The sequence below is a fragment of the Scyliorhinus torazame genome, chromosome 9 (assembly GCF_047496885.1).
Source record: "Scyliorhinus torazame isolate Kashiwa2021f chromosome 9, sScyTor2.1, whole genome shotgun sequence".
Lineage (NCBI taxonomy): Eukaryota > Metazoa > Chordata > Chondrichthyes > Carcharhiniformes > Scyliorhinidae > Scyliorhinus > Scyliorhinus torazame.
This window is the reverse complement of record NC_092715.1, coordinates 19,486,599-19,502,481: the sequence shown is the minus strand read 5'-3', so window position 1 is coordinate 19,502,481 and position 15,883 is coordinate 19,486,599. Positions and strand designations below refer to the sequence as shown.

Below are 15,883 nucleotides of genomic sequence, written 5' to 3'. Positions count from 1 at the left end.
TGTCTGCTTGTGCGAGCAGAAAGGGCTGTGAGGTCAGAGGTTTTGGTGGAATTGAGTGGCACAGAGGCAGCTCAAGACAGCCCAAGTTAAAATACAGCCGACAAATACAGGGTTGGATACAGCGGTACAGGAAAACATGTTTACACGGTGGTATTTATATTTAAGTGCTTTCCATCTTGTATCTGTTTCATTCTCTTTTTTCAGTTCGAGTCTCACTCACCTCTGTGTGAAAGAACGAAACATAGAGACTCTAGGAGTATTTGATGGGGACAGTGTAGAGGGAGCTTTACTCTGTATCTAACCCCGTACTGTACCTGTCCTGGGAGTATTTGATGGGGACAGTGTAGAGGGAGCTTTACTCTGTATCTAACCCCGTACTGTACCTGTCCTGGGAGTGTTTGATGGGGACAGTGTAGAGGGAGCTTTACTGTGCATCTAACCCCGTGCTGTACCTATCCTGGGAGTGTTTAATGGGGACAGTGTAGGGGGAGCTTTACTGTGTATCTAACCCCGTGCTATACCTGTCCTGGGAGTGTTTGATGAGGACAGTGTAGAGGGAGCTTTACTCTTTATCTAACCCCATGCTGTACCTGTCCTGGGAGTGTTTGATGGGGACAGTGTAGGGGGAGCTTTACTGTGTATCTAACCCCGTGCTATACCTGTCCTGGGAGTGTTTGATGAGGACAGTGTAGGGGCAGCTTTACTCTGTATCTAACCCCGTGCTGTACCTGTCCTGGGCGTGTTTGACGGGGATAGTGTTGAGGGAGCTTTACTCCGTATCTAACCCCATGCTGTACCTGTCCTGGGAGTGTTTGATGGGGACAGTGTAGAGGGAGCTTTACTCTGTATCTAACCCCGTGCTGTACCTGTCCTGAGAATGTTTGGTGGGGACAGTGTAGGGGGAGCTTTACTCTGTATCTAACCCCGTGCTGTACCTGTCCTGGGAGTGTTTGATGGGGACAGTGTAGGGGGAGCTTTACTGTGTATCTAACCCCGTGCTGTACCTATCCTGGGAGTGTTTAATGGGGGCAGTGTAGGGGGAGCTTTACTGTGTATCTAACCCCGTGCTATACCTGTCCTGGGAGTGTTTGATGAGGACAGTGTAGAGGGAGCTTTACTCTTTATCTAACCCCATGCTGTACCTGTCCTGGGAGTGTTTGATGGGGACAGTGTAGGGGCAGCTTTACTCTGTATCTAACCCCGTGCTGTACCTGTCCTGGGCGTGTTTGACGGGGATAGTGTTGAGGGAGCTTTACTCCGTATCTAACCCCGTGCTGTACCTGTCCTGGGAGTGTTTGATGGGGACAGTGTAGAGGGAGCTTTACTCTGTATCTAACCCCGTGCTGTACCTGTCCTGAGAATGTTTGGTGGGGACAGTGTAGGGGGAGCTTTACTCTGTATCTAACCCCGTGCTGTACCTGTCCTGGGAGTGTTTGATGGGGACAGTGTAGGGGGAGCTTTACTGTGTATCTAACCCCGTGCTATACCTGTCCTGGGAGTGTATGATGGGGACAGTGTAGGGGGAGCTTTACTCTGTATCTAACCCCGTGCTGCACTTTTCTGTGCTGTTGGGATTGAGTGATTCGAATGGAATGCTTCCATTCCCAATACAAATGTCAAACATGAAAGAGCACAGAATTCCCAGAAGAATTCCAGAGGTGAGCATGGAGAGTGGGGCATCACGTGAAAAGCCAGTCAATCAGAAAGCCAAGAGTAATTTTCAATCTCCAGATCGCTCCTTGAAAATTTCAGGTTATCTTTCCTCCACGTTTGACTGCTTCACTCTGAGCGGGGTCAGAGCTGTTAGTCAGGCTGGGACAAGTAAAGCAAATTCCTGCCAGGCTCCCTGTTGCTGGGCAACACAGCCCCTCTGGCTTATCCCTTTCCCTTGCTGTGAGTGTCACTCGGCACCTGAGGCTGAGGACATTGTACTTGACGAATAAGTCAGCAGCCTGCATTCTCCTGTCTCTGCGTGAACTCAGTGCCCTCGGCTTCATGGGCCCTGCGGGTACAGCGATTTGAACCGTGTCAAAACCCACAGCAGTGCACTCTCCATCTCATCTCACCTCACACAGGCTACAGCCCAACCCCCCCCCCCCCCCCACCCCCTCCTGCTCTGCCCCCAGCAATTAGTGTCCCTCATCACTCGTTCTCTCTCGGGCAGCACGGTAGCACAGTGGTTAGCACAGTAGCTGCACAGGTTCGATTCCTGGCTGGGGTCGCTGTCTGTGCGGAGTCTGCACGTTCTCCCCGTGTCTGCGTGGGTTTCCTCCCACAGTCCAAAGATGTGCAGGTTAGGTGGATTGGCCGTGATGAGCTGCCCTTAAGAGTCCCAAAAAGGCGAGGTGGGGTTACGGGAATAGGGTAGAGGTGTGGACTTGGGTAGGGTGCTCTTTCCAAGGGCCGGTGCAGACCCGATGGGCCGAATGGCCTCGTTCTGCACTGTAAATTCTATAATTCCGTCGCCCCCTCATCTTTCTCCCCACTAGCAACTGTGTCAATGACTCACTCCCCCTCTCTTCAGCTTTTAATCATAGCTGAGTGGGAGCACTCTGAGTCAGCAGGTTGCAGGTTCAAGGATTTATTGCGTACTGGAATGCCATTCCTCCTACCCCAGGTGGTTGTCCTGTTCGGATCTCTCTTTCTCGGGCACATGCTGTACTATCTATCTAATTAACCCACAAAGACAATTTATCAAGCTGTTGTATTGCAGTGTCGACAGTGTCTGAGTTGTTAACACTCTCAGTGCTGAGTCGGAAGATTTAGATTCAAGTCTTACTCCAGAGCCTGGATCACGAAACATCGGCCGACGGAACTGAGGGGGTGCTGCACTGCCAGAGGTGCCAGCTTGCAGATGCTAATGATCCCGCGGCACTATTTCGAAGTGCACAGGCCACGACCTGCTCATGACCGCCCCCCCCTGCTTTTCTCCAGCACTGTGTCTCATTTTTAATCCTCTCCCTGATCCCTCCTGTAGTTTAGGTGAGTTCCTGTTCACTCACCAATTCTCCGCTTACCCCAGCCTTCTGTGACCCTTGTGTCCTCTCACTCTATTCCCCGTGTTGTCGATTATTCTGTGCTGCTGACGATATTTACCATTCCCCAGGCAGCCGATAAAAATAGTGACAGGAGCGAGAGCTTTGGGTTTAATCAAGCAGTCGAAAAAGAAAATTGCAGATCTGCTCACGTCACTGGAGCCAATTAAACCAATGATCTCGAGTCCGAAGAATATTCTGTGAGTACATCACCCCTCAACTTCCCTTTGACAGGGCGGCACGGTGGCGCAGTGGGTTAGCACTGCTGCCTCACGGCGCCGAGGTCCCAGGTTCGATCCCGGCTCTGGGTTACTGTCCGTGCGGAGTTTGCACATTCTCCCCGTGTTTGCGTGAGTTTCGCCCCCACAGCCCAAAGATGTGCAGGGTAGGTGGATTGGCCACGCTAAATTGCCCCTTAATTGGAAAAAATGAATTGGGTACTCTATATATTTTTTTGAAACTTCACTTTTTCTTGTGTCTGGAGTTTTGGGATAGATTGGACCTTCCTCAGTGGGCAAGGAGGGCGGGCAGAACTCCTCTGCTCCTTTTCCAGTAGTTGCCCTGGAATCTTTCGCGTCCACCTGCGAGAGCAGACGGGGGCCAGGAATCTCCAGTTGTTGCCATTCAGTTTTCCCGCCGGCTGCGCACCCCGCCCACGGGTTTCCCGGTGGCCTGGGGTGGTTACAATGGGAAATCCCAGTGACAATCGGCGGGAAGATAGAATCCCGCCACCAGCGAATGGCGCTCGGCCGAGATACATGTGGCTTGGGAACTGGAAAATCCCACCCAGGGCTACAGATTAATTTTTTTGTAAATAAAAATTTAGAGTACCCAATTCATTTTTTCCAATTGAGGGGCAATTTAGCGTGGTCAATCCACCTACCCTGCACATAATAACATAAGAACTAGGAGCAGGTGTAGGCCATCTTGCCCCTCGAGCCTGCTCCACCATTCAATGAGATCATGGCTGATCTTTTGTGGACTCAGCTCCACTTTCCGGCCCGAACACCATAATCCTTAATCCCTTTATTCTTCAAAAAACTATCTATCTTTATCTTAAAAACATTTAATGAAGGAGCCTCTACTGCTTCACTGGGCAAAGAATTCCATAGATTCACAACCCTTTTGGTGAAGAAGTTCCTCCTAAACTCAGTCCTAAATCTACTTCCCCTTATTTTGAGACTATGCCCTCGAGTTCTGCTTTCACCCGCCAGTGGAAACAACCTGCCCGCATCTATCCTATCTATTCCCTTCATAATCTTATATGTTTCTATAAGATCCCCCTCATCCTTCTAAATTCCAACGAGTACAGTCCCAGTCTACTCAACCTCTCCTCGTAATCCAACCCCTTCAGCTCTGGGATTAACCTAGTGAATCTCCTCTGCACACCCTCCAGTGCCAGTACGTCCTTCCTCAAGTAAGGAGACCAAAACTGAACACAATACTCCAGATGCGGCCTCACTAACACCTTATACAATTGCAGCAGAACCTCCCTAGTCTTAAACTCCCTCCCTCTAGCAATGAAGGACAAAATTCCATTTGCCTTCCTAATCACCTGTTGCTCCTGGAAACCAACTTTTTGCGACTCATGCACTAGCACACCTAGGTCTCTCTGCACAGCAGCATGTTTTAATATTTTATCATTTAAATAATCCTTTTGCTGTTATTCCTACCAAAATGGATAACCTCACATTTGTCAACATTGTATTCCATCTGCCAGACCCTAGCCCATTCACTTCGCCTATCCAAATCCCTCTGCAGACTTCCAGTATCCTCTGCACTTTTTGCTTTACCACTTATCTTAGTGTCGTCTGCAAACCTGGACACATTGCCCTTGGTCCCCAACTCAAAATCATCTATGTAAATTGTGAACAGTTGTGGGCCCAACACTGATCCCGGAGGGACACCACTAGCTACTGATTGCCAACCAGAGAAACACCCATTAATCCCCACTCTTTGCTTTCTATTAATTAACCCATCCTCTATCCATGCTACTACTTTACCCTTAATGCCATGCATCTTTATCTTATGCAACAACCTTTTGTGTGGCACCTTGTCAAAGGCTTTCTGGAAATCCAGATATACCACATCCATTGGCTCCCCATTATCTACCGCACTGTTAATGTCCTCAAAAAATTCCACTAAATTAGTTAGGCACGACCTGCCCTTTATGAACCCATGCTGCGTCTGTCCAATGGGACAATTTCCATCCAGATGCCTCGCTATTTCTTCCTTGATGATAGATTCCAGCATCTTCCCTACTACCGAAGTTAAGCTCACTGGCCTATAATTACCCGCTTTCTGCCTACCTCCTTTTTTAAACAGTGGTGTCACGTTTGCTAATTTCCAATCCGCCGGGACCACCCCAGGTCTAGTGAATTTTGGTAAACTATCACTAGTGCATTTGCAATTTCCCTAGCCATCTCTTTTAGCACTCTGGGATGCATTCTATCAGGTCCAGGAGACTTGTCTACCTTTAGCCCCATTAGCTTGCCCATCACTACATCCTTGGTGATAACAATCCTCTCAAGGTCCTCACCTGCCATAGCCTCATTTCCATCAGTCACTGGCATGTTATTTGTGTCTTCCACTGTGAAGACCGACCCAAAAAACCTGTTCAGTTCCTCAGCCATTTCCTCATGTCCCATTATTAAATCTCCCTTCTCATCCTCTAAAGGACCAATATTTACCTTAGCCACTCTTTTTTGTTTTATGTATTTGTAGAAACTTTTACTATCTGTTTTTATATTCTGAGCAAGTTTACTCTCATAATCTATCTTACTCTTCTTTATAGCTTTTTTAGTAGCTTTCTGTTGCCCCCTAAAGATTTCCCAGTCCTCTAGTCTCCCACTGATCTTTGCTACTTTGTATGTTTTTTCCTTCAATTTGATACTCTCCCTTATTTCCTTAGATATCCACCATCGATTTTCCCTCTTTTTACCGTCCTTCCTTGTTGTTGGTATAAACGTCTATGTCTAAACCTTTGCTGAGCACTGTGAAAAATCACTTGGAAGGTTCTCCACTGTTCCTCAACTGTTTCACTATAAAGTCTTTGCTCCCAGTCTACCTTAGCTAGTTCTTCCCTCATCCCATTGTAATCTCCTTTGTTTAAGCACAAAACACTAGTGCTTGATTTTACCTTCTCACCCTCCATCTGTATTTTAAATTCCACCATATTGTGATTGCTCCTTCCGAGAGGATCCCTAACTATGAGATCCTGAATCAATCCTGTCTCATTACACAGGACCAGATCTAGGACCGCTTGTTCCCTCATAGGTTCCATTACATACTGTTCTAGGAAACTATCGCGGATACATTCTATAAACTCCTCCTCAAGGCTGCCTTGACTGACCTGGTTAAACCAATCAACATGTAGATTAAAATCCCCCATGATAACTGCTGTACCATTTCTACATGCATCTGTTATTTCTTTGTTTATTGCCTGCCCCACCATAATGTTACTATTTGGTGGCCTATAGATTACTCCTAGCAGTGACTTTTTCGCCTTACTATTCCTGATTTCCACCCAAATGGATTCAACCTTATCCTCCATAGCACCGATGTCATCCCTTACTGTTGCCCGGATGTCATCCTTAAATAACAGAGCTACACCACCTCCCTTACCATCCACTCTGTCCTTCCGAAAAGTTTGATACCCTCGGATATTTAACTCCCAGTCGTGACCATCCTTTAACCATGTTTCAGTAATGGCCACTAAATCAGAGTCATTCACGATGATTTGCGCCATCAACTCATTTAACTTATTCCGAATACTACGAGCATTCAGGTAAAGTACACTTATGTTGCCTTTTTTACCTCTGTTCTGAATCTTAACACCTCGATCAGTAACCTCTCCTAAGTTATATTTCCTCTTAACTTTTCTCCTAATTTTCCTTGTCGTTGAAGCCATATCTTCATGTAACAACCTGCCGCGTCGCTTACCATTAATGTTTTCACTTCCCGTTTTATTCCTTTTAGTATTCCTGGTCCTATTCACTGAGCCCCCCTCAGTCACTGTACCTTGTACTGTCGCCCTTTTTGATTTTTGACTATGGCTTCTCTGCCTTACACTTTCCCCCTTACTGCCTTTTATTTCTGTCCCTGTTTTACTACCTTCCAACTTCCTGCATCGGTTCCCATCCCCCTGCCACATCTTTGTGTTGTGGGGGGTGAGACCCACGCACACACGGGGAGAACGTGCAGACTCCGCACAGACAATGACCCAAGCCAGGAATCGAACCTGGGACCCTGGCGCTGTGAAGCAACAGTGCTAACCACTGTGCTACTGTGCCAAAGCTTTTGGAGGTCTCCTCCTACGCATCTTGTACTCAGATCCTTCCCTAGTATTTCCTCACTCTATCTCTTAATCTCATCCAGCCTCACAACCATGAAGGAGCTCTTCCAATTCTGGCTCCTTCAGCATCCCTGAGTGTATTCTCTCCACCATTGGTGGCCGTGCCTTTAGCTCCCTGGGCAGGAGTTCCTGAATTCTCTCCCCAAACCTCTGTGCCTCTGCCAAGCACCTTGGATGTTTTACTAGATTAAAGGTTTTATATAATGGTAAGTTGTAGCTATTCTCTGTCGGGTAAAAGAGGTTTGGACCGATAAGTGGGCCTATTGGGGAGGCGGTGGTTTTGTTTTCGGTTTAAAAAAAAGGCCTGGCACCTTTAGAGAGATGGCAAAGAATGAAAGGAAATCCTACCCGACGTGCCAGCAGGTTCTCGCTCTCGAGATTGCCTTTTCAGACCTTGTTCTGGGGGTGAATGGGGCCTCCTGCCATTGGCTGATGACTGGGTGAGTCATTCATGAAACAAGTTCCAGACAGGCCCAGTTAATCACCCACATGTTTTGTCAAGATTCCAGTTAAGTGGGAAGCCTGCTTCTGCTAAACATGCTGTTGTGGAATTTCAGCCTGAGGATTGGCAGAGGAGCATCTCTTTGACAGGCCGTAATTTCGCACCTTGGCAAGGCAGGGGTTTGAGGATTAATTCCTCCTCCTCTTCGCCAAGTAGCCCCTATTTATCCTGTTTGGGATGTGAGGGATATTCTATACCCAGAGGCTCTTGCTAATCACTAGATAGTAATAGACAGTGTTGGTCACTCTCCCCAACCAGTCCCCATTCAGCTCCCAGTCGAGTTGTATCCAATCCATTATCCCAATCTCTCCGCTCAATCCCCATCGAACCTCACTATCCAATCCCAAACTCCCCACTCAATCCCCATCGAACCTCACTATCCAATCCCAACCTCTCGCTCAATCCCTATCGAACCTCACTATCCAATCTCAACCTCTCGCTCAAACCCTATCGAACCTCACTATCCAATCCCAAACTCCTCGCTCAACTTCCATCGAACCTCACTATCCAATCCCAACCTCTCCCCTCAACCTCCATCGAACCTCACTATCCAATCCCAACCTCTCCCCTCAACCTCCATCAAACCTCACTATCCAATCCCAACCTTTCCCCTCAACCTCCATCGAACCTCACTATTTAATCCCAACCTCTCCCCTCAACCTTCATCGAATCTCACTATCCAATCCCAACCTCTCCCCTCAACCTCCATCGAACCTCACTATCCAATCCCAACCTCTCCCCTCAACCTCCATCGAACCTCACTATCCAATCTCAACCTCTCCCCTCAACCTCCATCGAACCTCACTATCCAATCCCAACCTCTCCCCTCAACCTCCATCGAACCTCACTATCCAATCCCAACCTCCCCTTCAACCTCCATCGAACCTCACTATCCAATCCCAACCTCCCCTTCAACCTCCATCGAACCTCACTATCCAATCCCAACCTCCCCTTCAACCTCCATCGAACCTCACTATCCAATCTCAACCTCTCCCCTCAACCTTCATGGAACCTCACTATCCAATCCCAACCTCTCCCCTCAACCTCCATCGAACCTCACTATCCAACCTCCACGTCTCCGCTCAACCTCCATCGAACCTCACTATCCAATCCCAACCTCTCCTCTCAACCTCCATCGAACCTCACTATCCAATCCCAACCTCTCCCCTCAACCTCCATCGAACCTCACTATCCAATCCCAACCTCTTCCCTCAACCTCCATCGAACCTCACTATCCAATCTCAACCTCTCCCCTCAACCTCCATCGAACCTCACTATCCAATCCCAACCTCTCCCCTCAACCTCCATCGAACCTCACTATCCAACCTCCACGTCTCCGCTCAACCTCCATCGAACCTCACTATCCAATCCCAACCTCTCGCTCAAACCCTATCGAACCTCACTATCCAATCCCAAACTCCCCGCTCAACTTCCATCGAACCTCACTATCCAATCCCAACCTCTCGCTCAATCCCTATCGAACCTCACTATCCAATCCCAAACTCCCCGCTCAACTTCCATCGAACCTCACTATCCAATCCCAACCTCTCCCCTCAACCTCCATCGAACCTCACTATCCAATCCCAACCTCCCCTTCAACCTCCATCGAACCTCACTATCCAATCTCAACCTCTCCCCTCAACCTTCATGGAACCTCACTATCCAATCCCAACCTCTCCCCTCAACCTCCATCGAACCTCACTATCCAACCCCAACCTCTCCCCACAACCTCCATCGAACCTCACTATCCAATCCCAACCTCTCCCTTCAACCTCCATCGAACCTCACTATCCAATCTCAACCTCTCCGCTCAACCTCCATCAAGCCTCACTATCCAATCCCAACCTCTCCCCTCAACCTCCATCAAACCTCACTATCCAATCCCAACCTTTCCCCTCAACCTCCATCGAACCTCACTATTTAATCCCAACCTCTCCCCTCAACCTTCATCGAATCTCACTATCCAATCCCAACCTCTCCCCTCAACCTCCATCGAACCTCACTATCCAATCCCAACCTCTCCCCTCAACCTCCATCGAACCTCACTATCCAATCCTAACCTCTTCCCTCAACCTCCATCGAACCTCACTATCCAATCTCAACCTCTCCCCTCAACCTCCATCGAACCTCACTATCCAATCTCAACCTCTCCGCTCAACCTCCATCAAGCCTCACTATCCAATCCCAACCTCTCCCCTCAACCTCCATTGAACCTCACTATCCAATCTCAACCTCTCCCCTCAACCTCCTTCGAACCTCACTATCCAATCTCAACCTCTCCGCTCAACCTCCATCAAGCCTCACTATCCAATCTCAACCTCTCCCCTCAACCTCCTTCGAACCTCACTATCCAATCTCAACCTCTCCCCTCAACCTCCATCGAACCTCACTATCCAATCTCAACCTCTCCCCTCAACCTCCATCGAACCTCACTATCCAATCTCAACCTCTCCTCTCAACCTCCATCGAACCTCACTATCCAATCCCAACCTCTCCCCTCAACCTCCATCGAACCTCACTATCCAATCCCAACCTCTCCCTCAACCTCCATCGAACCTCACTATCCATTCCCAACCTCTCCCTTCAACCTCCATCAAACCTCACTATCCAATCCCAACCTCTCCCCTCAACCTCCATCGAACCTCACTATCCAATCCCAACCTCTCCGCTCAACCTCCATTAAGCCTCACTATCCAATCTCAACCTCTCCCCTCAACCTCCATCGAACCTCACTATCCAATCTCAACCTCTCCTCTCAACCTCCATAGAAAGTTACTATCCAGTCTCAACCTCTCCCCTCAACCTCCATCGAACCTCACTATCCAATCCCAACCTCTCCCCTCAACCTCCATCAAACCTCACTATCCAATCCCAACCTCTCCCCTCAACCTCCATCGAATCTCACTATCCAATCTCAACCTCTCCTCTCAACCTCCATAGAAACTTACTATCCAATCTCAACCTATCCCCTCAAACCCCATCAAGCCTCACTATCCGATCCCAACCCCTCCCCTCAACCCCCATTGAACCTCACTATCCAATCCCAACCCCTTCCCTCAACCCTCATTGAACCTCACTATCCAATCCCAACCCCTCACTTCAACCCCCATTGAAACTCACTATCCAATCCCAACCTCTCCCCTCAACCTCCATTGAACCTCACTATCCAATCCCAACCCCTCCCCACAACCCCCATTGAACCTCACTATCCAATCCCAACCTCTCCGCTCAACCCCCATTGAACCTCACTATCCAATCCCAACCCCTTCCCTCAACCCCCATTGAACCTCACTATCCAATCCCAACCTCTCCGCTCAACCCCCATTGAACTTCACTATCCAATCCCAACCCCTCCCCTCAACCCCATTAAACCTCACTATCCAATCCCAACCCCTCCACCCCCATTGAACCTCACTATCCAATCCCAACCCCTCCCCTCAACCTCCATTAAACCTCACTATCCAATCCCAACCCCTTCCCTCAACCCCCATTGAACCTCACTATCTAATCCCAACCCCTCCCCTCAACCCCCATTAAACCTCACTATCCAATCCCAACCCCTTCCCTCAACCCCCATTGAACCTCACTATCTAATCCCAACCTCTCCGCTCAACCCCCATTGAACCTCCCGATCCAATCCCAACCTCCCCAGCCCACCTTACTGTCAGATCCCGGTCTACTTTGGTATCTAATTCAGGCCCTTCCTTTCAATTTCCTATCCAGTTTCCTATCATGTCGGCCTCTCCACAACCCTTGACTCTCTTTGTCAATCAAAGATCAACCTTGAATATATTCACTGACCCCGTCTCCACTGCTCATTGGGAAGATAATTCCAAAAATTAACAAGTCTGAGAGAGGAAATTCCTCATCTCCATCTTTAATGGGAGATTCCTTATTTTCAAACTGTGCCTCCTAGTTCTAGATTCTCCAACGAAAGGGAACATTCGCTCAGCATCCACCCCAACAAGCGCCCTCGGTTTTCAATAAGGTCACCTCATTCTTCTAAACTCCAGTGAATATTGGCCCAACCTGCTCAACCTTTCTTCATAGGACAACTCCTTCATTTATTTCCCTTCACTGTCTGTCCAATTTCCCTTTGAAATCATTGAGCTCTATAAGATAATGAAAAGATTTAATAGGAAATGTATGAGGTAATGCACTTGGGGAGGGCTAACCAGGCAAGGGATCACTTTATGAATGGTAGGACCCTCGGAAGCACTGAAGATCAGAGGGACCTTGGAATGTATATCCCCAGATCCCTGAAGGTGGCAGGACAGGTAGGTAAGGTGGTTAAAAAGGCATATGGGATACTTGCCTTTATTCACCGAGGCATAGAATACAAGTGCAGGGAGGTCACGCTGGAACTGTATAAAACGCTGGTTAGGCCACAACTGGAGTATTGTGTATGGTTCTGGCCACCACACTATAGGAAGGATGTGATTGCACTGGAGAAGGTGCAGAGGAGATTTACCAGGATGTTGCCTGGGCTGGAGGGCCTGAGTGATGAGGAAAGATTGAATAGGCTGGGGCCGTTTTCATTGGAGCAGCGAAGGTTGAGAGGGGATCTGATTGAGGTGTTTAGGATTATGAGGAGCATAGGTAGAATGGATAGGAAGGTACTTTTTCCATTAGTAGAGGGGTCACTATCCAGGGGGTACAGATTTAAGGTAAAAGGTAGAAAGCTAAGAGGGGAGTTGAGGAGAAACGTTTTCACCCAGAGGGTGGTGGGGGTCTGGAACTCACTGCCTGAGATGGTGGTTGAATCAGAAACTCTCGTGACATTGAAGAAGTATTTAGATATGAAAATGAAAATGAAAAATGAAATGATATTCACTTGCGTTGCCGTAATATCCAGGACCAAGCACCGGGAAATGGATTAGTGTCGTCAGATCTTTGTTGACTGGCATGTACACGATGGGCCAAATTGCCTCCTGTGCTGTAAACACCGAGGATATATCCGCTTGTGGATGAATTCAAAACTATGTGTCACAAATATGAGAGGGTCACTAATAAATCCAATAAGGAATTCAGGAGAACCACCTTCATTCACCCAGAGAGTGATGAGGCGCAGTGGTTAGCACTGCTGCATCACAGCTCCAGGGACCCGGGTTCAATTCCGGACTTGGGTGACGGTGCGGAGGTTGCATGTTCTCCCCGGGTCTGCGTGGGTTTCCTCCTACAGTCCAAAGATGTGCAGGTCAGGTGGGATTACGGGGACAGGATCGGGTAGTGGGCCTAGCACGGGCGCCTTTTTGGAGGGTCAGTGCCGACTCAATGGGCCGGAGCAGAAACCACGATCACATGGAGGAGCAAATTTACAAGGAAATGCCAGAGATGCAAAAACAATAGAGTCGTGAAAGTGGGGGATTTTAATTGTCCTAATATGGTGAGAGTAATAATCTAAACCTGGGCTTGTTTTCCTTCAAGAAGAGAATGTTGAAAACGGAAAGAAGTGCTAAAATCATGAGGGATTGATAGAGGGGAACTGTTATCACTGGTGGAGGAGTCGAGAATCAGACGGTAGCAGCTTAAGGTGAATGGCAAATGAACTAATGGCACAGTCGGCAGAGGTTTATTACACCTTGAGTGGTTTCGAACTGGAATATACTGGCTGAGAATATCCTGGAGGCAGATTCAAATATGGCTTTCAAATGGGAAAAGCGGGGGGAGTGGGGCTCTTGCAGAGGGCCAGCACTCACACAGTGGACTGAATGGCCTTCTTTTGTGCTATGTCCATTCTGTGATTCTACATGCAGTGGCTGAGGTGAATAGTGTGGATGTGTTTCAGGGAAAGCTGGATAAACACGTGCGTTGGAAAGGAATAGAAGGATGTAGTGACAGGGTGCGATGCAGTGGGGTGGGAGGGGGAGGTTCGGATGGGGTACAAACACTGGCGGAGACCACTTGGGCTTAAAGTAACACAGACAGGTTTCTGCCCATGTCACCTCTTCATAAGAAGCCAGGTGGACTGATTCAAGGCTAACCCAAGCACATATATTACAAATCTCATATAGATCGGAACATGGACGCACTTTCTACCCAGTGCGTGCTGTATATTGGCAGAGGCGGGCACAGAGATTCACGTGGGTTATCCAATACCACACTGGAGTGAATCATTCCCTCCTACCCGCTGTGCACTGCACATGTATAGGAGCTGACACGGAGACACAAAATGCGGTATACAGGACCAGATGGGAGTGAATCATTCCATTTTCCCCAACTTCTGCCTTGTATCTACAGGGGCTGGTGCTGAGCAACACGTGTACTGTACAATAGCAGATGGAATTCGTGATCCTCCGAATTCAACCGATTTTCCGATTCATTTTAAATTTGCAGCACCTCACTTTCTCTTGTGATGCACAGAAAGCATCCTATCAGGCTGCATCAGAGCCTGGCATGGCAACTGCTCGGCCCAGGGCCGCAAGAAACTTCAGAGAGTCGTGAACACCGCCCAGTCCATCACACGAACCTGCCTCCCATCCATTGGCTCCATCTACACCTCCCGCTGCCTGGGGAAGGCGAGCAGCATAATCAAAGACCCCCCCACCCCCACCCGGCTTACTCACTCTTCCAACTTCTTCCATCGGGCAGGAGATACAGAAGTCTGAGAACACGCACGAACTGACTCAAAAACAGCTTCTTCCCCGCTGTTACCAGACTCCTAAATGACCCTCTTATGGACTGACCTGATTAATACTACACTCATGTATGCTTCATCCGATGCCAGTGTTTATGTATTTACATTGTGTACCTTGTGTTGCCCTTTTATGTATTTTCTTTTCTTTTTATGTACTTAATGATCTGTTGAACTGCTCGCAAAAAAATATTTTTCACTGTACCTCAGTACACGTGACAATAAACCAATCCAATCCAATTTATCTGGACAATATAAGTTCCAGATAACTATGTGGGCCGATTTAGATGAACAGTATCCATTAATTGGGACTTTTCTTTGTTATTTCCTTCAGTACATTAATGGCGGGAGCCTGGAGCAGTTACTGGGCAGCACGGAGTGTCTCTCTTGGTTGGACCGGATCAAGCTGGCATTGGACATAGCAAAGGGCCTGTGCTACCTGCACTCCAAGGGGATCTTCCATCGGGACCTGACATCCAAGGTACAGATATCCGAGGGATATTGAAGCAGGGTTAACGGGACGATTACCGATCAGGATTGCTCAGCTCAACCTTAGCTCATCCATCCAGAAATAAACCCTGCCTTCTCTTTGCGCTCCATCCGATTGGTTTGTAAATATATTCAGGGAGACTCTTGGCAGTGGTGGGAAGGACGCTAACCACAGGAGGTAAAGGTGAGGAAGTGCAGGCGAGTTCTCCCCAGCGTCCTGGTCAATATTTGTCCCTGAACCAATATCACTAATAGAGAATAACTAGCTGTTTATTTCATTGTTGCGTGTGGAAGGTTACTGTACAAATACACTGCCGGCTTCTCTACAACTGCGCCTGCCCTTCAAAAGCATTTCATTCTCGAGTTTGGACATCACTGGCAAGGCCTTATTTAACGCCCACCTCTATTTGTCACTGAGTCCTCTTTAATTCCACTTCCCCGTGTCCAGCCTGCCTGTTGCATCTTGTGCTCCCTTTCGGATTGTGGTGCATGTGCAGATCTTAAAGCGAGAGCTGGTTAGGGTGGCGTGGTGGTGCAGTGGTTAGCACTGCTGCCCCACAACTTTGTGGGGAAGTTACAGGTTCTGGTGTAACCAGGAGCCCGTTGCCCTTGCTCCTCCAGGTGGGTTTGGTAGGTGCTGTTTGCTGAAGGAAACTTGGCAAGCTGCCGTGTGCATCTTGTCGATCGTACACACTCGATTAAGTGGGGCTGCTTTGTCCTGGATGATGTTGAGCTTCTTGAGTCTGCTGAAGCTGCGCACAGGCAAATGGACAGCATTCCATCACACTCCTGTTTTCGGCCTTGCTGATGACGTTGCGTAGTCAACTGGGAGTTATTTGCAGAATTCCCAGTCTCGGATCTTCCTTTGC

At 48.4% G+C, this 15,883-nt stretch overlaps 1 protein-coding gene across 1 annotated transcript in view; it reads left to right on the top strand.

Moving 5' to 3' along the window:
- Window positions 1-15,883, top strand: part of LOC140429090 (dual specificity testis-specific protein kinase 2-like) — a 352,368-nt gene that overhangs the window by 235,623 nt on the left and 100,862 nt on the right. Inside the window, exon 4 of the mRNA XM_072515654.1 lies at window positions 14,860-15,006. Within this exon, the coding sequence (XP_072371755.1) occupies window positions 14,860-15,006 (147 nt within the window). The remainder of the gene's footprint in view (window positions 1-14,859; window positions 15,007-15,883) is intronic.